The following is a 25,750-nucleotide window of genomic DNA, read 5'->3' as shown; positions in this document are numbered from 1 at the left end:
TTATGGTGGGGTAGTGGATATTTCCAGCAAGCCTGCTCCTTTAGTTCCACTGCAATTCAGGCTAGTTTCTAGGTGTGAGGCTGGGATCCAAGTTGTTCAGTTTGCAGCACTCCATGTGCCTCCTGCCCACTTGAACTTGGCTCCCTTCCAATTTGTGCTCAGCTCTTTGACCTCCTGCTGATTTGAATTCAGCCTTACCCTGACACTTGGAGCTGCTAGATGGAGCCAGTCTGCAGCTGCTCTGAGTTCTGAGCTCAAGTGGCCCCTCTCTCAATTAGTGACTAGCCAATTACCCTCTCTTGGGCCACGTCTGAACCCAGGTAGCTTACTTACCGCTGCAGTCCACTGCATTCCACTGCTCTGCTCCACTGGTGTGGTTCTCCATGGAGGCTTCTGGGGTTGCCATTAGTCACCATGTGTCTGCAGTTTCGCGTTACCTGTCTCACTCAGTAAGCCAGGGCTCAGGGAGAAATCGCAGCTTGATACCTCCTTCTTCTGTCTTGAAGTCCCTAACTTCACTCTCCTTGTGAGCTTTAATTCTCACTTCAGATCTTTGCTGAGTGCCAGGGACCCACTTCCCTCCTCCTTCCTTGCTTACATTGCTATATTCTAGCATCTGGACACCAAATCCCAAAGAAGCTGTTTCTCTTCTGTTCACCTTTCTGTCATCTTCCTGGAAGGCACTGCCTTTTGTCTTTATTACTCCATCAAAAGTGTTCTTATGGCTGGGAATGTAACTTTGTGGTAGAGTGTTTGCTTAGTGCATACAGCCCCAGGGTTTGATTGCCACCACTGAGAAAAAAAATTTGTTCTTGTACTCATTAATGATGTCTATGTTGCTATGCAGTGGTCAGTTCTTAGTCTTTATGTCATTTAGAAGCATCATGACAGAAACATGCTTTCCTTTTTAAAACACTTTTTTTTCCATTTGGTTTTCATGAAACCATACTTTCCTGTTTTATTTATCTCTAGTATTGTCTCCTCAGTTCTATTCTAATTTCCTTTTAATTTCCCTGTCTTTGCTTCTCTTTGTCTGTTTATACCCAGGCTTTTAAAAAGAATATCTGTTTAGTGTAGTCCTGAACTATGGATTTTTAAATTTTTTTTTGGTTTTTCTCCCGTACGGGGAACCGAACTCACAACCTTGCACTTGCCAGGCAGGCGCTTTGCCACTGAGCTAAATCCCCAGCCCCTGGATTTTTTTATGTAGAATTGCATTACCATCTTAGTTTGGATATCTAGTAGTCGTCTTAAGTGTAATAGTCAATTTAAATGTTCAAAATTGAGTTCTGATTTTCTCTTTTACTGAGATCTCTGTTAACTTTTTTCTTATAGTGAAGTTACTGTTTAAATATCTGTATAATAATACATTGAGTTAACCAAAAGGTTTGATATCATCTTTGATCTCATCTGCATTGATAGAACATTTTTCATATCTATTGATTTATTTAAAAGATTAGAAAATGCCAACATTTTATGTTAATTCTTATGTTAAATTAATTCTTTGAAGAGAAACTTCAGCATATCAGTAATTTTATGTATTTGTGTTAGAAAGTCAGGATATATGCTTATTCTTACACATCTTCAAAATAGTTTCCAAAACGACTGCAAAGGGAATGAAAGAGAATGTGTGTGTGTGTGTGTGTGTGTGTGTGTATGAGAAAGAGAGAGAGAGATTTGGTTGTTAATATCATGAACTCATGGATTTAAATGAGCTTCATTTTTATCATTTTTTGTTGTTTCAATTGTCCCACTTGGGGCAAATGGAAGCCTGTGTAAGCTTTGATTCTTTTTTTTTCCTACTTCACAAGAATTGTGAAGGTTGCTGTACTTTAATGTGTAATACTCAAAATACAAGACATTGTAGCAAACATTATTGTAAATAAAAAGGAAATGAGATCAGTTATTATGGGCTTCAGAGTAAGCTGCATCTTCATAATTTGCATATTTATTGCCTTTACTTTCTGGGTATAATTTCATGAGATCATTGATTTGAAGAATGGTAATTGTAATTTCTGTTGCAAATATCAGTCTCTTCACTTTAACTGTGGTTGGTTCAAACACCCCTGCTTTTTTTGCCTTATGGTTTACTGTTGATCAAATCAAAGCCAATGTGTTTTAGACTGTTGTGGTCTGGGTTAATTTGAGCCTCATTAAGAATATCTCTTAACTTTGCAACCATGGAGTCTTTAGCAGCATTAACTGCCAGTGTACTAGAAATCACAGGAGATCTTACGAATTCTGTGATAACAAGCTGTTTTGAGGTCCTTTTCAAGGTATGTGGAAAGGGCTGCTTCCGAAGCATTCCCGCTTGGAACAAGGGATGGATTTTAACTCCACAACTCTTTTTACCACACAGAATGCATCATGTACAGAGCATTCCATCTCTTCACACATGAAATCTTTTGCCTCATGTAAAATACTTGATGCAGATGTGTGAGACTTAGTATTTTTGGTTAATATCAGTTCATCTTCCCAAATTCTCTCCTGTATTCTCCTTTCTTGTCCCAATATTGTAGCTTCAAAAATTTGTTCACCTTCCAGATTGGCTAGGGCTGACAGAATAATTCAGAAGCTTTAACACTGCACTTCAGGTCATGTTTTCTTCTCACTGCCATAGTGCTAGCCTATACCAGATACTTCATATATATGTCATCAATTGCACCAGTGGTTAGAAGCACATTGGCACCAGTTGCCAGGATCTTCTGAATTCTCTCTTTGGCTATACAGTATCTGATTCCCTGTCTAATTTGGCCCAGTTTTTCAAACTTCATTTTTGTTTTTGGCAGATGAAATAAAGCAGTTTTTGCATTCATTATTCTCTTAGGCATGCCCTGAAATCCCACTGCATAGTTGATTACATAGCCAGTGATCAGTATGCTTTCCATTTGCTTTCTCATGTGGGCTTTCAGAGTATTAACAGAATTGACTGATTAGTGAAGCGTACCACTTACATCTGTATTTGCCAGCAAGTGTAGCATCTTTTACAGTGGTGGTGAACCTTTTAGATACCGAGTGCACAAACTGCAACCCAAATCCCATTTATTTATTGAAAGCTGCCAATATTGCAATTAAACCTGAATACTGAGGTTTTAATTTAGAGAAAAAAACAGCTCATACATTAACATCTTTTTTCTTACAGTAACAGGGCTTTCAGTGGTACAGACAGCTTTGTATTGAAAGGTAAAAGTCTGCATTTGGTGTGCTTTTTCTCCATTACTGTGACCTTTGCTGCTGATGCATGGTGATAATTTGTCACACTTTGGCTCACACTTCATTGGAGAGCAACACGCGGCAGCACTCAGGTCGTCTGTTAGTCTGTTTCTTTTCTGAGGTTTGATACAATTCAAAGCTGAAAACAACTGCTCAGAAGCATAAGATGATCCAAACAAAGTAAGAAAAGCAATCCTAAGTGCTGTCCTTAACTTAAAATTATTGGCCAGAGAATTCCACACTTTAAGGATTTCATTTTCCGAACTACCAACTATGCTGTCCTTTGTCATTCCTTCACACTCTGTCTTCTCAAGCATTGCATACAGACCATAGAGTTTACTTTTCCAGGTAGAGCTTTCCTGAAATTCCAGTAGCTCCATTTTCCAATTTCCAAAATCTAACCAGTATAAGCAGGAAAGATCAAGTTCTTCAAATCTGGCTTTATACGGAGAAGTAAGAAAAGACAGGATTGTCTCCATTTCACAGAACTATAAAAATCTGTTACTAAAATTCTCCTTTGCAGCTGCTACAATGCTAGAAAATTCCTTGTAGATTTCCTGATGGCTTGTAGGATTGTCTGCAAAAGTTGTAGAATTTTCTAAATGCATTTTTAGATTTAGAAAAATATTTCAACTGCCCACTTAAAAAAGCGGAAGTTTTCTTTAAAATGTTTTGATATCACAGAACTTCCCTCTGTTGTTTTACCTACACCTTGTAAATTTTTATTCAGTACATTGAAGTGTAGTATAAAATCTGTAAAAAAAAAATGCAACAACATGAGGTTTGTTAAACCAGGCCATATGGGTGAGCTGTGGATATTCCTGCTCCTTTTCATTCATAAAGAGCCTAATTTCATCCAAGCATGCTACAGATCTCTTCAGGACACATCCTCTGCTCACCTATTGGACATTATTCTATATAAATATAAAGCATTATACCATGGCTGAACCTCATTAAGAAGTGTTTGAAACTGTCCAAAAATAAGAGCATAATCCATTTTGTAATTCACCATTTTTGTGATATGTTTGAGGATATCATCTAATTTTTACTGCCTTCCCTGACACAAAGAGCCTCTTGATGTATAATACAGTGAAACCCAATGACTGTTTTGTTTCTTTAACAAAGAACTTTATGAAACCGGATGTTGCCCACACCAAGCGAGGTGCCCTATCATTAGTAACTGAAACCACTTTTTTGGGTCTTATATCTTGTGACAGAAAAGCCTCCAACCAGCAATATAGATATCTGTCCCTTGTGTTCTTGCAGGCAAAGACACCAGTTGCATCAGCTTTTTTCTCATGATGTCACCAATAGCATAACGCAGATTACTGCTAGCCTTGCTTTATTATTTATATCTGTGCTTTCATTCAAGCACATGGAGTAACAGGCTGTCTTTTGTAAGTGGTGAGCTGCTGACTAACATCACTTATGTGCAGGACTTGATTTTTAATGATATTTCTGCTAAGTGGCATCTCACACATGCACTGTACAATTTTATCCTTCTTTGGGAAATCATGAAAGAGGGAATTAATCCCAGACAACATGGCCATTTTGATCAAATCGCCATCAGAGAGGGAGTTAACATGTTTTCCTGTGCACAGTGAAATTCAGAAGCTGTCAGCTGTCAGCTGACAGATGGTTTGGTTTAGAAAGATAGTTGCAAAAACTAAGACACTGGGAATAATATTTTCTCAGTTTCCCTTCAAGAAGCTTTCCTTTCAGTTTTACTAAGTTTGGCAACACTTTATGGTTGGTGTCAAAGTATAGTCTAACACTGGATGTGTGCAACACACAACACTTGCCACTATCCAGAATACATAGCGCCTTCCCATTGTGTTCAGTCACTCCAAATGACTCCATCCAGGCCTCTTGGAATGATCTACCGCTATTTCAGTTTTGCTTTTTTTTGGTAATTTTTGCTATAGTCATTTTTTGTTGTTCAAGATTTAAAGTCTAGAAAAACGCGCATGTGTGCGCGCGCGCACACACACACGAAGTGTCCCATAGAAGTCCATCCCTATACCAAAAATAGCTAGCACTATTAGTTACCACTGAATAATTGGCTATTCTCTGAGTCAGCAGTGTGAAGCAGTGATTCTTAGCTGAGTTTCCTCTTGAATTTTCTGACTGCCACTGACTACCAGCGTTGGCCTTCTCTGAAGAAAGCATCCGAGTGTGTTTCCTACCTTTGGGGCTTCTACTAAAATCACAGCTGGTCCAAGCAAATATATTTGTCCTTCCTCTTGTTTTCATAAAGTCTTCACAATCAACTAAATATGTTGCTGCAGATTCAGATATGCCAGGGGACAGCACAACATTAAAAGAATCTGTCTCTTAATTAGAACATCTCTGCTAAATATTAGATATTAAATTTCCATTTTTTATAGGAAAACTCAAAGCTAAAATCTTGTGTTAATAAAAACAAATGTATTAAAACAGCCAACCCAAGCAAATATATATCTGTCCATCTGTCCATCCGTCCATCCATCCATCCATGACAGTGTACTACCTGGCCATGCGAAATGTCAGACCAATTGCGGCCAAGAAGTCCTGGCTCATGACACCATTCCCTGGTGCAGGTACTCCTTTCTGAGCATGTGCATAACCCTTTGTGTGCTGTTATCCAATACTCAGCTGCTGAGTATTGACAGCTCAGTATCAAGTATCGACTCAGCTCAAGTATCGACAGAGAGGGCTCTGTGTGCACACTGCAGCATGCATGCCATAGGTTCACCACCACTGATCTACTACATTAAAAAAGAAATCATCATTTATTTCAGTAATTTTGGAAGACATCCATGTCTTAGCAGCATTCGCCAGGCAATCTCTTTCATGTTCATCTGTGTTAATAATTAGGTTTTCAGTGACATAGCACACAACTTCCTGAAAAGCAAGTTGATAACCACCAATAATTGGCATGGAATGAATTTTCTCTTTGATGAATTTATCTACATTTTTTAGAAGTATAACTGCAATAATACCACTGAGATAATTCCTTCTCAAACTACTTTCTTTGTCTTATACATCAACCACTAACAAAGAACATTAGCTGCGGAATGTTCTACCTGTAGTGAGTTCAGGATGGTGGTACCATCACTAATAATGGTTGTATCACTAATATCATCCAGCAACATTTTATCCAGCCAATTGGCCTAAGAGAACTTTTTTACAATACTGGCAATAGAAGCTGCAGCCATAATGTTCTGAGGGTGGGTCACCTGCACAGTACTGTAGTCTCTAAACCTGGACAAAGGTCCTTCCATCTTCCTGGCGTGGAATGTATCAAATTTACTCACACTTTGGGCAACAAGTATCTCAATCCCTAGGCCAGGCAGTGGCCACAGTAGTGATGGTTATCGCATGGAGAAACCAGAGCAGTGTTGTCTTGTACTTGGATTCTTTGGACCCAACCTCAGTAATCCTTGATAAATTTCTTGCTTTCTGTTCCATGTTCAGCTTCTATACTTCTGGCTCCAGAGTTTTACTTCCTTCAGCCATTTCTGTGAGGAGCTTTGATTTCTTTTAGTGGGAAACTGTCTGACAGAGTACAGTCTTGGTGGCAGTGCTGGTTGTTTCTAACTTTACAGTATTGTTCTCTGTGGAAGGCCTTTCACTACTTGCTGGTGCAGGTGTGTGTGTGCACACATGCATGTTTGCATGAGTATGCTTCTGACTCAGTTGCCCTTCTGTGCCCTTTTTTCCTTTATCCGGCTCCATTGTGGCTTATGCCTTTCCTTTTGATTCACATGAAGCTGAAACAAATTTTGGATGGCTTCATATTCCTTATTTTTTTGTAAAAGGGTGTATGGACATAATAATAGGCAGTTGGATGGTCTGGTGTAGAAACTCAATTTGCCAGTTTGATTTTGTGGTTCCTTGTATTTATAATTCCCTGTATTTATTAACATTCCATAACAGGGATATTATACATAAAAGAAATTCCATTCTATTTAACTGAAACAGAAAACAAAATATATTGAATTACATAACCAAACAGCCTAGAACTATTCTGGTCTGGTTAGATTCACTTGCTCAAACAGTTACCAGCAGAATTCTATGTCTTTGTCTCAGCTGTGGTGGTTTTTTTTCCCCCAAATTCTCAGGCTTACTCTCCCTATATAGTGGCCCAATATCCTTTACCAGTTCTATGTCAAGTCATACTAGGTAACCTCAGTGAAACAGAGTTTATTTTTTCTGAGTATTCCAGCAAAAGGGCTAGGTGGGGTATATATTGACTCTCTTTGATCTGACATAACCATGTGCCTATCTGTAGCCATTCACTGTGGACATAGAAATAGGGATATTCTGGTTGGTTTGTCTTCCTCAGTTCAGCTATACTGATAGTTCCACAGGAGGCAAGAACTGGGAGAATATGAAAATATAGTCATAAGATTGCAATAGTGTTCAATAATGTTCACTTGATGACCCAGGATAATCATAATTTTAGCATATTTTAAAGTAATTCTTTTGAAAATATTTCAGCTAAAATACTAATTATTGAAAGTTTTCCATCAGAATTGCTTAAAATTGTAATGCTTGCTTCTGTAACAGTCTTTGGTAGTAGTCTGGAAATATCTTTATTTTTATGACATTGTTGGATAATTTTATTATTATACTTATTCTATACAGGCTTTCAAAAATTAGAAATGGTGATATTATAATGAGTATAACTCATTTTGGGCATATTGAGAATGATTAGCATCTTTGTGGAACCAGGTAATATCTCTGCATTAGGGTAGAAGTTGAGAGTATATAAATGTACATTAAAAGCTTGAAATAGTTTGTCACTGTGTTTTAAAAATGTATTATTATATACAACAACAACCTTGAGCTTCTAATTAGCATGAAAAATATTCCAAAGTAATCAGTCATACTCAGTTGATATAATTTTATTAAATATCAGATACTGTTGTAAGCATCTCTTTCTTTAAAATTAAAGTAGTTACATCTTATTTTAAAATATACTTTATTTTTAATTTTATTATAATTTAACAGTTCTGATGGTAGTTACAAAGTTGCATTATTGGCAATAATATTGTGATAACAACTCGAACTTTTTATATAGTTGTGTTACTGTTGTGAGATAAATTCTAGGTAAGAGGCAGTGATTGCTTTACATTTAATTGTCTTACAAAAAGGTTACATACTATTTTGTATTTTCACAGATTATACAAATGCCATTTCTTGCACATATTCATAAAGAACATCTTTCCTCAGTACAGTTTTATGGAAATAAAACGGACTTACTCTAAACTGCACGTATTTCCTTACACAGTTTCATTGCCACTAATCAGTGGTACCTTGGTTTACAAACTTAATTCTTTCCATGATTCTGGTTATGAAACAAATTGGTTGAGAAGTGAATAAATTCAGTGGTTAACTTTAATGTTGACCTTATGGGGAAATGTGATTTGGTTTTCTTTCAATTCTTTTTGTGATCAGAATTATGGAGAGAATTAAATTCATGAACTGAGGTGCCACTGTATTTCTTTGTAAAGATTCAGACATCCTTCCACCTCGTTATAAAATTTTTAAAGACGTTTCTAGTGTAGAATTTCTGGTGTTGAATGTTTTGAGTTTCTGAAGTTTTATTTTTGACAGATTTTTTTGCTGGATAAAAATTCTTCATAGAGCTTTTCATTTTCATACTTTATATATGCTACATAAATATTTTCTACATTGCATCTGATAAAAAAATCTGCTGTAGACTGTATCTTTGTTCCTTTGAAAAACATCCTTTTTCACCTTGTTTCCCTGATTGCTTTTAAGATAGTCTGTTTACCCCTATTTTAAACCAATTGATTTTGATACCTCTTAGTGTGACTATCTTGGTGTTTCTTGTCTTGGATATTGTTGATCTTCTAAAATATGTGTGTTTAGATTTTTAAATAAGATTTGGGAAATTTTGATGATATGTCTTCAAATACATACATGTTGTGTTACTCTCTTCCTCTCCTCAGGGATTACATTTCCACATGATTTTGGCTGCTTGAAGTTGTTCCACAGCTCACTATTCCTTTTGAATAGTTCTTACTGTTTATTATACTTAAATTTGCTGGTTTTTTAGTTTGTTATATTTGTCTTTAATCTGTATTTTTCATCTCATATAATCCAGTTTTTATGTTTGAAATTCTGACTTATTTTAAACTTTTATATGTCTCCCCTTAAGATGTTTCATATTTGTATTGGCTTTTTGAACATTGAGACTATACGTACATAATACCTGTTTTAATATTTTTAAAAGAATTCTCTCACTTGTACCATTTTTAGGTTGGTTTTGGTTGATATCTCTCCTTTCAGTTGTGTTGTCCTATATCTCGGCATGCCTTGTAGTTTTTCACTAAATGCTAGACATTTTAAATTTTGTCATGTTTGTACTGGGTATTTTGTGTTCTATAGGAATTCTCAAGCTTTGTTCTAAAACTGAGCTAAATTACTTGGAAACAGTTTACTTTTTTGGTCTCATAAACTTTTAAAGACAGGATCTTTATGGTTGCGGGGCATGGTGATCTCAACACTAGAGAGGCCGAGCCAGGAGGATTGCTCTGAGTTCAAGGCCAGCCTAGGCTACAAAGTGAGTTCAAGGCCAGCCTGGATCCTTTGGTTCATGAGTGTGATGAATGGGTGTGCATACTATCTGCATGAGATGAGTCTCCCTCGAACCTTGTTATGACATTGGTACATTACCTGTCTGACATTTAAAAAAAAAGGCCAGCCTGGACTACATAGCAAGACCCTGTCTGAAAAAGCAAAACCAAAAAAAAAATCAGTATGGTTAAATTGAGGATTAATATTCCCCAGTACTGAAGTAACACCTTTCATAGTTTTCTGTCTGGTGACTCAGGTACTAATCTCTGCCATGGATGATTATCAGAGATTGTTTCCTCTTATTCTTTCAGGTGAGTTTGTTTTGTTTTTTTTTTTTTCCTTTGAGCACAACCATTTCCTATCATGCATGTATTGATCAGTAGTTAGTTAAAGGCTCAAGCCAGCCCTGTCTGCATGTGCACATTCTCTTTCATTGTTCCATTCACTTGTCTCTGGTACAGGTCCTGTGATGTCAAGTACCTTACCCTCTGGACTCCTAGTTCCATCTCTTCAGAGAAACTGCTGGGGGTCCCTGTTCTTGTGCCTTGTCCTAGAACTCTCTCTAAAAACTGACTTAGGGCAGATCTTGAACACACTTACTTCTGGTATTTAAGGGGTCAGTCTTTTGTTTCCTGCTGTTCAGTATCTTTTGTTTGTCTATATTTTGTCTGATGCAGTAGTTGTCTTTTTAGGGGGCACAGGTCATACATGACTTCTTAAAAAAACAAATGAAAACAGCATACTTCAACTCCGAAACCTTGTGTTCCACAAGGTTTGTATAACCTCATCTTTACTTGAAATGCAAGTTTTGACTTAAAATGTTACCAAATAAAACAGAGGAAGAGTTTTATGTTTAAGTCTTTACTGTCTACTTCTACTTCAAGTATATACTCACATATTAATATTACTTCTGAATTACATGCTTTATATTACTGATACTGTGCTGGTTGAATATAGTACTAATTTGTATGACTCCATGGACATTTGTTTGGACACATTAAATAATTTATCTTTTATTTTCATGCAGACATTCTAGTTTGCCTATGGTTTTTTGTTTTTTTATCTGTGTCTGTTGTGTATCTATCTGAATCAATCCTGGTTGGTAAGATCAAGACTATTAAAACAAGGTAAGTCTTAGCACTAGCTAATTAGAACATCTTCTGTGGTGGGCCTCATCAAGATGCAATAATGCAGTTATTTGTAGATTTTTTAGGCCACTGATTATCAGTTTAACTCATTATTCTGAAAAACAAAAACAACAACAACAGAAAAACTGGTGTAAAATTTATGTGTTGACATTATTAAGTGTGTTAACATGTACCAAGCACTTTTTTAGAAGGTTAATTTTATTGGTATACTTTAGATACACATAATGATCACATTCATCATAGGTAATTTGTATATAATATATCTTGATTCCTCTTTTTTTCCCCAATCCCCTCCGCTCTCTTCAACTCCTTTTCCCCTATTTACAAAAATTTTGCTTACATTTTTTCCTGCTATTCTCGTTTTTCCCCTTCCTTCCTTTCCTCTTCCCTTGTTTCCCTTTCTACTTGAGCATTTTTCTTTCTATTTCCCAATATTTATTATACATTTTGGTCCTTATTCAGTATTTATTTATTGAGCACTCCTTTATTTATATTATCAACTTAAGATTTCCTAGAGTAGATTTATATGTTATTGCATATTACATTAATAGTTGCTGTAATATAAGTATTTCTTAATAGAATTTTACAGTCTAATTTTAGACTTCTTAAAATCATGGATTGCAGTAAATAAAACTGTCTTTTGTTCAGTTATGAGTGACTTCAAAATTTTTCTAGTTAACCTGCTTGATATGTAATATTAGCAGTTTTCTGTAAAGCTTTGGAAAAGTCTGTACAGTCACAATTATATACTAGTATAGAATATTGAGAAATTGATGATTTTTAGTGTGTTCAGTTTTCACTCAGCTTGCTTAGGAATCGATAATTCTTTTATACTGCCAAGTGATCTATAAGTATTTCCATAAGTTTCTTCCTTTTCAGGTTTCCTTTTTTGAATACGTTTTGTTAAGTATGTATTTGATATATACCCATAAACTCATTCTGTTCTTTTAAACTTCTTAAGTAGCTAGAATACCACATCTAGTTTACATGGAAATTGCTTTGTTTCTGAATTATATTAATTCTCAAACCACAGAACTGTACTTTTAGGCTCTTAGCATTCATATGGTAGACAGAACTTCTTAGGACATGTTTTTAATATGTATTACATAAATGAAACAGTTGACTTTTGTTCAAGCTGACTGGACCATTTCCAGGAGAGACTTTCTTCCTGCTCTGTCCGTCTTCATAGTTTTTCATTGAAGTTTGCTTCCTAGCTCTTGGACCTCTTCCAAGATTGGGGAAGTTTTTAAACATCTCAGTAGCAGTGATTTTTTTCCCGGTATTTCTGCTGTATTCTGAAAGTATCAGGAATTGGGGCAAGTAGACCATCTTCCTTAAATATAACTTAAAAAGAAGCAGATAGAGAAAAGGGATTAAGGTACTGTACTGTTTACAACAACAGAATACATAAATACTAGCATGAATTTTTTGGATTAGCACTTTTAAAAGGACCAGATTGTTAATTTCTTTTTTTCCAAATTCTTAATTTCAAGTCTATTATGGACAGTGTCTATAAAATGAGTACATTTTCCCCATGTATGGCTCAGATGTTTTGAAAGTATTGCAGAATCCTAAGTGGTTCCTTTCAGTTTCTATACATACAGTAGTGTAAACCATTATCAGTGTTCTGACTGATGCTAGCCTGATGACCACATGTTAAATACTGTTGATCCTAAACCCTTATTACTATTTGTTTTCTCCTTTTGTACCTCAGGTCATAGAAGCTGAAAAAAGTGGAATAATTAAATAGTTTAGTTTACAACACCTCTAGCCAAAAACATTTGTCTGAAGATGATGTTTATTTTCAAATACAAAAATCAGAGAAATCTGCCTCTAGGTTTGGGACTATTACCAATGTTCAGGATTTTGGATTTCAGAAATAATCTTCTATATGATTTTATATTTTTGTAACCAGAAAAAAAAATAAATGAAGATTCTAAGTAAAGAACAACAAAATAAGAAATAAGAGATAGAATGAATTTAAAAATTAAAAACCTATTTCATTTAATTAGAGTAAGGAATTTATATGGAAGAAGTATCTAGAGATAAAGTCTAAAAGATTGTTCTGGGACAAGATTGCTAAATGGGAGCTAAGGCATCAAAAAAGAATTTGTTCTTTAATTGTTAGACTCTGGGAAAAAATTACAAAAGTAATATGAGCTGGATAATTTTAAGCCAAGATAGTTTCTACTTTCTCTCTATGTATACCTTTTATAGTAAAATTAGCAGAGATGTACTTCAGTTGTGTAAAATACAGTAGTTCTGAACACCATAGTCAAATGCTATTGAGTTACAGTGGCTTAAAAGTAGAACACAGAAATATGATGCAATAATTGATATTAGTATTAATTATGCTTTAAAATATTCTATACTAAGTATTTGGCAAAAATGTATAATATTGAGATAGTATATTATGCTATTGAGTATAACCATGACTGTGTTGAAATCTGAATTCTGCTCTTCATTATTTTAACCTTGGGTATATTAACTAACCTCTTTATTTAGGCCCTGGTTTCTCCTCTATAAAATGAGGTATGATACTTTCCTTATGGAGCTAATATAAAGTTAAATTAGTGTGTGTATGTGTTTGTATATGGATATGTTATCTAATTAAGAATATTGCCTGGTGAATTACGAATATTGGACAATACTTTCACTGTTGCTGCTGTCATCATGATTGGTAGTAGAAAATCTTTCATAAAACGTATTAATAAATGTGTAAAAATATGGCAGTAAAGAACCCAAAACGTACCAGTTATTAGGTTATTACCTGATTTAATTTTTTAAGTTTACCTAAACTAGTTAAGCATATTTAATTTAGTATTCTCTCTTTTGTAGTTTATCAGAGAAGATATGAAATACAAAGATGCTACTAATAAGCACAGCCATCTGCACAGAGAAGATAAGCATATAACTGTTGAGGACCTATGGAAGCAGTGGAAGACATCTGAAGGTGAGACTGCTGTAGTGATCTGGACCCTTGACCATCTCTGCTTCTGCCATTTAGCTGTTGACAGTTCATTAATTGCATATGATTTTGCAAAAGTAACTTAAATAATACTTTTATGAGACCATATTTTAATAAATAACTTTTCTATTTTTAGTTTTGAAAGGCAGTTTTTATCTTTCTCAAATTCATTAAGCACCAGATTATTTTCAGATAATTTAATACTTTACATTAAAGTAAATAAAATAATCCGAGAAAAAGTTTTGAAGTGTTGTTTTACCTAATAAATGTAGTTATTACAAACGTTTTAACAACTAAGCATATAGAAATCCTCTTTTCTTTTTTGTTATGGAGAATAGTTTCTAAAGTCCTTCAGAGGCCAGAACTCTTAAGTGTTTCTTTACATGAGGCCTTTATGAAGTCTTCTGTTCCAGCAGGCCTCCCTTTTCTGTGGGGCTGTGTTCCAGCACCCATCAGTAGATGCTTCAGTTGCAGCCAGTACCACACCCTCTTTAAGTTTCTCCTGTGTATACATACCTACGGTAAGGTTTAGTTTCTAAGTTAGGCAGAGGAAGAGATTAACAACAAAATGGACAGTTATAACAATATACTGCAATAAAAGCGTGAATGTGATCTCTTTCACAGGGTAGGTAATGTATACAGTATGGATGTGCTGGACAAAGGAGTGATTTATGTACTAGGCTGAATTGTGCAGGATTTTGTCATCCTACTTACAATGGTAATTTAAAACTTACGAATTGTTTGTTTTTGGAATATTCCATTAATACTTTTGCATGTTGGTAGACTGCTGGTAACTGAAACCGTGGAAAGTTAAACTATGAGTAAGGGGGAGAATGACTGAAGTTACGTGTAGAATTATATTATTTGTATGTTTTTCCTTTTAGATTCTTAATTTATGTTATGGACAATAATTTTTAAGGCCCAGAAGTCTGTGTCCTAAACTCTCAACTCAGTCACTAATGTTAGGAAACTAAGAATAAAAAGTAAAACAGAAGCATTCATTTTCTTAAGTTTCATAGTCAGCCCAGGTATCTGTTTTTAATCAAATGTTTCTATTCTTTATGAAAGTCAAGCAGTTATCCTATCATCTATGTATCTATCTATCTATCTACCTACCTACCTACCTACTTACATATCTACCACACTGAGGATTGAACATAGGGCTTGCTGAGCTATATCCCCATCTGTTCTTACTTTGATTTTGAGGTAGTCTCACGTGGTTACCAAAGCTGTCTTTGAACTTGTGATCCTCCAGAATATCTTGGATTATAGGTATGTGCCGCCATGTCCAACAAAAATCAAGCATTTATGTTGTGCCTTGTATTGTTGTCCAAAGATTTAAATAATAAAATTGCAAGGAAGCTAGGACACATCACCAAATAAGAGTATAAAGAAATAGTAAAGTTTACTAGATGTTGGTGATAATATTTGGAAATGAGAAAATACAGAAATGATTTCACCAGTACCCAATATTTTTCTTAATGTAGAAGAAGGTTCATAACTTGCTTACATGTTTATCTTCATTTTTACAAAAGAGGTATCTGTTGAAATACACTGGGAAAAGAAAAGGAAATAAGGAAGACACATACCACTGACTTAAAGATGCAGAAGTTTAAAAATATGTTTCATTTTTCCTTCCTAAGTCATTTTAAGATAATAGGAATTTGGAAAAGAATAGAAATAGAATTTGAAATGAATATAAATGAAGAAAAGTGCTGGGGTAGTAGAAAACTTAGTAATAGACATCATATGAAGTATGTTAGCAATACGTAGATACTATTAACCACTTACCAGTCCAAGTATTGAAGTACAAGATGACAAAAAATTGCATATTTTAAATTAATTTTTATAAGATAATATAACAGGAAATATAAAAGCAACAGTTTTATATATTCAATATAAGAATTGAGTGGTTGAAATAACACCTGCCCAAGTGATGCTTGGGATAGTCCGTAGGTAAGCAAACATGCCACCCTTGTGATGCTCAGGAGATCTGTTACGGAGTCTGTTGCTCCTAGTAATTTTTAGGATTTGGATGTGTGATACATTGAATGGAATCCACCTAACTGTTTTAATGAAGGAATAAGTATTTTGCTGCATAACTTTCATCCTGTTGCCTGGTTCAGTTACCATCATCGCTAGCATGGAAGTGTTAAATTTATTCTGTTCCAGAATAAATATGATATGTTGGTAATTTTAGTCTATGAAATGAGCCAATAATATGTTGCTAAACAAGATGAAAAAGCATAGAGATTTATTAATGTGCTTCAGAATGAAAGCTGTATAAAGTGTATGAGACTCAGAGGGAAAAAGGCAGAGCTTTATATAGAGCTGAACAGAAGGGTGTGGGCTTCTGGGGGAAAGTGAGGTGACCCAAACTCTGGAAGGTGGGGTGGAGCATGTCCAGAGCAGTAGTGATTGTCTTGTTATGCAAATGATGTCTCCCAGGTGACTGACTGTCTGGGCCACTTGACAGATCCTTGGTTCTCTTTCTCTGAAAAAATCTTTCCTGGGTAGTAAGAGGACTGTGAGATAGAAATGCCTCTGTTTGCCTTTGTTATTTACTAATGTAGACAGACATGTCTTTTTATAACAGGACAGCTTTTCATAGCCAATCGTGTATCTCCAGAGGCCACTAGTTTATCTGAATAAATGAAAAATAGCAAAGAAATAGAATTGAGTGGCGATATATTGCTCTCCCACTTTATACCTATGATCTGCTGTGGTGTAATTCTTCACCTAGCAAAGTAATCTATTGAAAATATCAATCTTACCTGTTTAATATCACAGTGGTACAGGAAAAACGCCAAAATCTTTACAAAGAGCTGCCCTCTCCTCCCACTTCATAATCTATTACCTTTCTGTCCATCTGTCATGCTCAGTACTCTACCAAGCCATACCCTTGCTCTTCCACAAGCAGGAATGCAGATTTCCCCATGGTTAGCTCCTTTACATCTGTTAGTTCAGTTTTTTTAACCAAAGGCGATGCTTTCTTTTATTGTCGCCTCCTCTAGCTATCCTGTTTAAAATTGCAGACCGCACTCTTTTACCCTTTTTCCTCCCTAGCACTCGTGGTCCTCTTTACTTGGCTTCATACTTAATTCCTCCATATCATTTATTGTCTTCTGAGGTATTATATTTAGACTTTTTATGTTTTTTTTCCTTTCCTCTGCTCTCCCTGCAGTGTAAGCCTCAGAGAGCAGAGGTCTTTGTCTGTTTTATATGTTAATATAACCCGAAATGAGAGTATCTCCTAGAATTCCTTTTGGTTTCCCACCCTGATCACTTTGTTGAGATCTTTCTTGAAAATATTTTTGCTATTTTAATTTTTTTTAAGCTTACAGCCTTTTTAAGGTAAATAATCTCTTAAAGTGTGCCCTCCCCCTTTCACTTTAATCTTCACTCATGAAGAGAAAGGGTAAGTACACAAAGAGAGAACTGAGCAACCAAGATTTGTAAGGCAGGTGACTGGACAGGGTGGTGTAGTGGTGGCTGGTGTACTTTGTATCTGTTTGTGTTGCTTGGGGGTATGAAATGATAAATGCTTGGAAAAGTCACATATGAACGAGTGTAACTTTTTGTTTTATGACATGGTCCCTAATTACCTGTTGTATATAAACTAATCATGTTTTGAAGCACATGCAGCAGAATAATAGTTTATTATGTGTCAAGCAGGGATTGCACTCGATCCTGCTTATTGAAGTTGAGTTAAATATTGATCTGGGCAGTGAAGGAGACTATAAATTATTGTATGCCTATGGCTCCTTCATTAGTTTCCTGAATATTTGCTGGAGGTGAAAATGAGGCCTGAGGATGTAGCTCAGTGGACGAACACTTTCCCAACATACGCAAAGCCCTGGGGTAGAGCCCAGCAACAGGAAAAAAAAAAAAATGAGGAACAGGGTAGCAAACAAAAGTAGAAGTGGAGGTGGCATGCTGTATAGCAAGGATTTTAAAGCTATATAATTTTAAGTCCTGGTTTGTCTAATTATAACAATGAAGAACATTGTATCTTATTTTAAAATTTATTTATAAAATGTGGTTCTTCTATATTACACATGAATAACGTACTGAGAGTGTTCCCATAATTTCTGGCACACTTCATAGGAACTTAGTAGATGCTGATTTCTCTATGTAGTAAATTGTATAAGTGTTCATCCATATTTAAAGTTTTGTGCTATTTTTCATTCAGTCTCATAATACTCATCAATAAAATGAGCATATGAGGCTATATACTCACCATCATAGTGTGGAAATGATGGTGAAAAGTACCCAAGTTTTTTTGAAATATTATCACCTGGGAAAAAGCAACATTATCTTATGCAGAAATTGAGTCTTACCTTGCATAGAAAAATTTCAGTTGACCTGAATGCAATTGTGTGTGTGTGTGTGTGCGTGTGTGTGTGTAGAATACCCAGTCAAATTGCGTATGTCAACAGTCCAATGTAAATTAAATTCATTTTAAAAACTAGTAGTAAATTTCAAGTAGATTTAGATAAATTCTGTGAGTTGTGGGAATTACTGGACGTAGTTAAATAGTAGTGAGATACCTAATAAAAGAAAATATAGATAGAAAATTAATGGTTTTATACAAGATTTAGGGACTGTAATAGATAAAAACCTTGACAATTGTGAGGTAATCTATTTTGTTCATCATGGATCTCTTCTTACCTAAAGTAACTGTAAATTTGGGCTTTACAAGTTAAATAGAAACTTGGAAATTCAGGAATGTTTCATTTTTTTTCTTACAAAGATTTTGTTTTGAAATTGTTTGAGAGGAGAGCATTGTAGGCATTTAAAACAGGTTATTTAGAAGTATGTGTAAAGCCTAGAGAAAAAGGAATCATAAGTATCTTCTTTCTGTTTAGTACAGCAAAAATTTTTGTAAACATTGTAGAAAACAAAATATAACAGAAAAATTCTTAACCATGGGTGTTAAATTCCTAAAAATAAGGGGGATTAGGAATATTTTCTTTACATACGGCTATTATGTCCATAAGGTTTTTCTTCTGACTCTGAAATTACAGGTGATTTCCAAATGTTGATAAAAACTACTGGCTTTTTTAGGTGTATCCTACTGGTTTTTACATAGAGGCTGAAATGCAAAGCATGTAAATCCGCAGAGTAACACAAAACATAGGCCTTGCAGATAAAGTAACTATTTTATGGCAGCCCTCAACAAAATATTTCTTTGTATGTTTATAACATGAATAATAGTCACTGGTAGGGTACAAAGCAGAAAAAACCTTCACCTCAAGAGCTTAGCAGTATTTTGCATGTTTATAAGTGGTTCTAATTTAGAAGTCAAGAAGAATGGACAGTTGGTTATGGGAAAAGCTTCATGGAAGAGATGACTTCTCGACAAGATTTTGAAAGATGTAAAATTTTCTTAGGAGAAAGAGAGGCAAGAAAGGCACATACAAATTAAACATTAACACAAGTAAACGAGTAGGTATAAGTGCATATGTAAATGCTAAGGCCATTTTACAACCAGAAATTAACAATTTATTGTGTATATGAGATAGGTCACTGTTGTAATACTTGTCTTTTGCTGTTAATGTGACGTATTTAACTTCTGTTAAATCATTTGTTAAGTGTGGGTGAAAATTGTCTACCACCTAGGTTATTGAAATAGGATGAATTGTATGTGAAGTACTTATAACAGTGTCTAGCATAAAGCAAGTGCTCAGAGAATGTCTGTTGTTACCTCTGGTTCTTAAAGTAAATATGACCATGGCATGTTTATGGGGCATTGGAAGTGGATGGAGCGGGAAAGGAAATCTGAGTTGGAGAATAGTGATCAGTCAAAGAGGGGCACAGATTATGTTTAAATCTGATAATTTAAGAGTGGCAAGTAATATTCCACTCATGTACCACTGCTTTTCAATTTATAATGGCTGCCTGAGGCACTCTATTAAGGAAGTTTGGTTTGTGTCTGGTCTCAGGAGTGAAGAAGGATATTATTGTAGCAGCTATTAATTAGTATTTACTCTGTGTATGGAGGGTGGTACTCTATTCAGCATTTTTATCATTACACAAAATGTTAGAAGCTGTTGCAGCTTCTCATTTTCGAGAGCCTTGTAATATGGAAGAGTTACAGAAAGGTGGACTCATTGTAGGCAGGAAGACTAGCATTTGGTCAAATATGGTATAGAAGAAGAATAAAGCATGAATTTTGAGACGTGTTTCAAAGAAGACTTGAATTAACTTGCCCTTATATATAGGATAAGGGCAATTTATTCTATATATAGAATAAATTCAAGTTTTTTTGCTGCTTATGATTTTGGACCCACTGGGGGGGTTCATTTAATTTTCATGCGGTAATTATATTGTAGCGCATGTTTATTATCTGTAAAGCATTGTCCTAGGTACTGAGGACGCACAGATGAAGAATGTCCTCTCTGTCCTCCACATGTCTGCAGTCTACTGGCAAAGAAAGATCTGTTCACAAGTCATTAAAGGGATGTGTTGTGATCTGTAATTGAGATTATATAGAAGAAATTGTGGTATAATAAAAGGAAAGGCACATCTGTTTGCCTGCAGAGGCTAAGGAAGCCCAGGGGACATTTACTTTTCATCTCTTATTACCCCTTACTAGAAAGCAGTCTTCCTGGATCAGCAGCTCTGTGGATATTTATAATTAATATAGTACATTTAAAAAGATACCACCTCTTAATATGTTACAAATGCCTGTGCTGCTTTAATAAATTAGATTTTAATTAGTTTCATCTTCCATACAATATTTTTACCTTTTTTAGTTTTAGAAGAAGCTCTTATTGGTCAGAGTCGTCAATAGAGTATTGGATTTTCATCATCCACAGAAAGCAATTTATACAAGAGAAGACCTGCTCTTGAGGTGGAGTCTGGTTTCACAACGACAGAAGTCATCGTTTGTACCACTAACAAAAGATCTTTTGTAATTAGTTTCTTCTGTGTAAAGTATAGGTGACACAAACACATTGTTCATCCTATTAACTAATATTTAAGGGAATTTTATGTAGGTTTTGCTAGGAATGCATTATAACCATTTCTTGATCAGTTTGCACATTAGACAAACACACTTCTGTATTAATAAGTGCTAATATATCTTGATCATGATTTCATTGTTAGCATGTCAGATCTGTTCATGAAGCTTGTTTTGGTTTTATTAGTTTTCTTTTTTTCCTGCTTTTCTTTCTCTTGGAATATTGACATTTAGTTTCTTTTTCTCCAGGACACTTGAATGTTGCAGATGTGGTTTATTGCACATACCAATTTACCGGGATTAATTGTAACCTTTTAATTTATAAAATATTCTTCACTATGAGACAACTATCTTTTTTAAAAAATAGACTGTTCTTGATTTTACTTTGAAATAGAGATCACCTCAGAAGAGGATGCAAAGACCAAACTACCTATCACATCTCTCTGTACTCTAGAAAATTTGACCATTTCTATTCTGTAGGAACACACAAAGTAAATGTTTTGAGTCTTTTTTTTTCCTGATACAACAAGTTATCCAGTATGTAATCATCATATGAAGATTTCTTATGACTTAAGGAAGTACTATTCTAAGATTGTTTGCAAATTTGCCTTTGATTTTCTATACACTTGAATTATTCTACATTTCTCCTCTGCTATGTTCACAGACTCAAGGGATACCTCAAGTTTGGAGTACAGTAACAGAACCTTCTGCAGAAGGTAAAAATGAGGACTGTCCACTTTTCACTGTTTGTGATGGACTATCTAGAAAACAGCAGGCATCTTTGAGCATCATATTTTTCTTTACTTCCCTTCTACCCTTTCCCCAACAGTTGGGAACCAGTTGCATATTGATATGTATTAAATTTTGTTTTGTCATTCCTTGGTTTGGGAAAGTAGGTGGGGAGGAGGGGCTCTGGATATAAGTTCTGGATGTTTAAGTATGTGATATTGCAGGAGATTCACTATATTAAATTTTACTTTATGTGAAACAAATATTTTATTCCTGCTGCGCTTTGAGTAAGATCTTTTCTTTTTTAAATAATAGTATTCTTTTCGAAGGTCAGTTTTAAAGAGCTTTTCTTTTTTCTTTTTTCTTTTTTTTTTTTTGTTCTCAAACAAGTCTTAGGCTTAGTTAGGTCTTTTTTTTCCCTATTCAAAAGAATGAAATGACATTTTAGAAGCAAATGTAATAGAAATCACATAAATTGCAGATAAAAAATAAAAAAATTGTAAGTATTAGCCAGAATTTTTAATTTGAATGTGACCTTGGCTTGTTTTTAAGAATTAATAACATTTCTGTTAGTCTGAAGTACATATTTATGTACATAGGTTATAGTCCATATATAAACGTATAGAACAGAAGAAATGCATGACTAAAAGAAGCATAAAGAACATAGCCTGTGTATGTATTTTATGCTTAGAAATCTTTGATTTTATGGATGGCTAGTCTGGGTGGGATCACATAAAGCTTATATTGTCTAACTTTTTTTTCTGGTTTCATATTTTAAAGGTAAAATCTTCAGTAACAGGTCTTCAGTGAGGATTCCTCTAACACGTGGATAATTTTCTGTTTCTCTTTCTTGTTTCAGTGTGACTTATTGTAGAATGTTCAAAATAATGGACCATTTAGACATTTTTGATTTCATCGTGTTTTACATTAGTTTGAAATTCAGAGACTGGATTAGTCCGATAAAACAAAAGGTGTCAATATGTCATTGGAAGAAATTTCATTTTTACTTCCATCCTTTAACTTTTTCCTTTACCCTGTAGTCAGAAAAAAAAAAAGTTCATTACTCCTAGCTTATAGCTTTGTAATGGTTATGTTCTGTAAACAAAATTAGTAATATAGAGTTGTGATTCACTCATATAACGGTATAATAGTTACAGTCATATGATTTGAAAATTCACTAAAAGCAGGAAAGGGAAAGAAAATAGCCTTGTCATCATACTGGCAATAAAGCCAGAGGTTGACTAATATAATCAGTAATGGGCCTCAGAGATATGGAAGGAAAATCAAGAAGAGACAGCATCATGAACTTCAGGAAAGGAGAGTGTTTCCAAGAGGGATAGAAAGTTGAAAAGTTGACGGCATAAGCTGTCATAGTACAAACTATCTGCCAAGGGTCCTCATGGGGAGTATTCCTTTTAGGCCTCCCTAGTAAGAAACATGTATTCCTGAGCAGAAGTTTTGTGTTTATACTGTCAGTTCTGTGGCTGATTTTGTTTTTTTCTTTGCTTGCCTTTAATAGCTGTTATTAAGGGTCTTATGTATATTTTGTTCATGTTCATAACTCACCTTCATTTTGTTTTCCTGGTTCATCAACATCCTCCACCTTTCATTCTCTTTACAGTGTATAAATCTTTTTAAAAGAATTTATTTTCTCCTCCTTCTCCACTACCCTGCCACCCCCCCCAAATAGTGGGAGATACAGGAAACAAAAAGTGGTTAATATTTGGATATAGAGAAATATGATATATGGAAAAATGATTAGATTCAGCAAGAAAAAAGGTCATTAATTAACCCGTAGAAAATTAATTTAAACATTAAAAAGGAGAATAAGGAAAAAAAAGAAAACTTAAGATAAGTGAAAGTAACTCAGATGTCCATCAGGGATGAATGGATAAGTAAAATGTGGAATTGAATACAGTGGAATATAATTTTATTTTGTTTTATTTATTTATTTATTTAGTCTTTTTGAGACAAGGTCTCGCTGTGAAGTTCAGGCTGGCCTTGAACTCACTTTGTAGCCCAGGCTGGCCTCAAACTCACAACGATCCTCCTTTCTCAGCCTCCTGAGTGCTGGGATTACAGGCATGCACCACCATGCCTGGCTATGATTTGGTTTTAAAGAGGAAGAAAATTCTGACATATGTGCAGCGTGGCTGAACCTTGATGACATTATGCTAAATAAAATGTTAATCAAAAATATATGAACACTGTGTAGTTCTGTTTATATGAGGTACTTAGAGTAGCCAGAATCATAGTTACAGAAAGTGGGGTGGTTGTTGCTGGAATGTCGGGGAGGGGAATGAGGAGTTAGGTAGTGAGCACGGATTGAATTTCAGTTTTGCAAGATGAAAAGAGTTCTGGAGATGGACTGTGTAGCATAATAATGTGAATGTACTTAATGCTACTAGGTTTTACACTTAAGATGGTAAATTTTGTGTTATCCAGATTGTGTTATAATTAGGAAACAAAGTAGACATGAAGTAGAAACAGTGGGCAACACCCTGTTTAAGGGAGAAGCAGGAAAACGGAGATTGAATAGGTATTAGGATCAAGTAAGGGGTTTTCATAGGAATGTAGATGTGTGTATGCCTAACAGAAAAAGGGGAAGCACTCTTTAAAAAATTCAGTTCAGCAAGTATGTTTTTAAAAATCTGTATATGGGAATTGGTTTTAACATCTTTCCATTTGACATCAGCATCTGTTTTCTTCATGGATAATTTTGATGGCTCATGGATTAGAAAGATTTTGTTAGGTTAGTAGAAATACATGTAAGCTCAGGCAGACAAAAAACTTATTAACAAAATAGTTCTTCATTCATGAAGAGCTAATGATAGTGCCTCAGACATGCTACCATCCATTTTCAGTTGCTTTTTAGAATTCATTTCCAGTGAAGAATTTGAATGACAGTCTAGTTAAACAATGTATTAAATTTCTTGGACAGGGAATAGGGGTGAGACTAGAAAAGAGAAGGTGGAGGGGTAAGTAATTAAAGAGAATCCCAAGAAATTTCTTACCTTATAAGTTGTCTTATGCATTTGTTTGGTTTCTCAATTACATATTGTAAGCGTTTAGAAATCTAACATCATTTTTTTCCATGTTGTGACCAGTACCAAATATTTTTTGCCGGAATTTTAATGATAGTGCTACATTTCTCCTACAGTGAATAATGATAGGTTTCTGTGTAGTGGCTGCACACCCACTGATCCAGAACCTGTGACTTTAGCAAAGGTAAGCATATCCCAGATTGCAGTGTGAGGTAGTTGAAGATTGGTATGTTGTGGTAGTTGTGTAAACTTATATGTTTTTAATGAGCATGCTTAATTGCATGAATCTGACCATGACATTAGACTGCACTCTCTTTTAGATGTGTAATTGGAAGCTTTGAAAGAGGGAAGGTTAAGTTTTAAGTCAATTTATATTTAGAGCTAGGCCTAGATTTGTCAAATGGTTTTTAGAAATGCCCAAAGAAATAAATACTACATTCAGTACTGGAGGCTGAATTTATCACAAAACTAAATAAATGCTTAATAAATTCATGTGCATAACTGATTGTTCATCATGCTTTGTTGAGTGGCTTTATAGTATAGTGTCTTCCTTTTTTTACATAGGAATATTTTATTTAAAAAATTTGAGTTTTAGTACTTGTTTGTTGGGTGTGGCAAGTAATAGAGACTTGAATTATCTCAAGAAATGAGGACTTTGTTGTAAGGGTACTTGATTACTAATGATTTCAGGTGACAAAAATCAGATTCACTTGGTGTATTCATTATGAATTTGTTCTATATATGGCAGGCAGTATTCTAGCCTTTGGGATGGAGTAGTGAACAAAATAATACCTTGCCATTTTGGAGTTAACACTTTCAGGGAGACAGTGACTAGTTGGAGTGTGTGTGGGTATGTATATATTCATATATGCCACACAACTGCTGGTATAGATAAATTATGGGATAAAAATAAACCAGGGCAACAGGGTAGTTAGTAACCCATTAGGTCAGGTGCTATTTAAATAATATATCCATAGAAGAAGTCAAAGAAGAGGTTGTTGTTGTTGATAGGTATTAAGCCAGCAGAACATAGGGGTGAAGTATATTCCTGGGTTAGGAACCAGCAAAGTTAAGGCCCCAAGGCTGTCATAACCTT

At 34.9% G+C, this 25,750-nt stretch overlaps 1 protein-coding gene and 1 pseudogene across 1 annotated transcript in view; one reads left to right on the top strand and one right to left on the bottom strand.

The window, feature by feature from the left end:
• The window catches only part of Stim2 (stromal interaction molecule 2), a gene marked incomplete in the record, with an annotated part of 143,506 nt that overhangs the window by 68,200 nt on the left and 49,556 nt on the right, over positions 1–25,750 (top strand). The window contains 1 exon segment of the mRNA XM_013518101.1: positions 13,788–13,902. Within this exon segment, the coding sequence (XP_013373555.1) occupies positions 13,788–13,902 (115 nt within the window).
• On the bottom strand, positions 1,900–6,476 carry LOC102026166 (annotated as a pseudogene).

This window comes from Chinchilla lanigera, unplaced genomic scaffold (genome assembly GCF_000276665.1).
Source record: "Chinchilla lanigera isolate Chin_1 unplaced genomic scaffold, ChiLan1.0 scaffold00042, whole genome shotgun sequence".
Classification (NCBI taxonomy): Eukaryota; Metazoa; Chordata; class Mammalia; order Rodentia; family Chinchillidae; genus Chinchilla; species Chinchilla lanigera.
The sequence above is the reverse complement of the archived record's forward strand: the minus strand, read 5'-3'. Positions and strand labels throughout refer to the sequence as shown.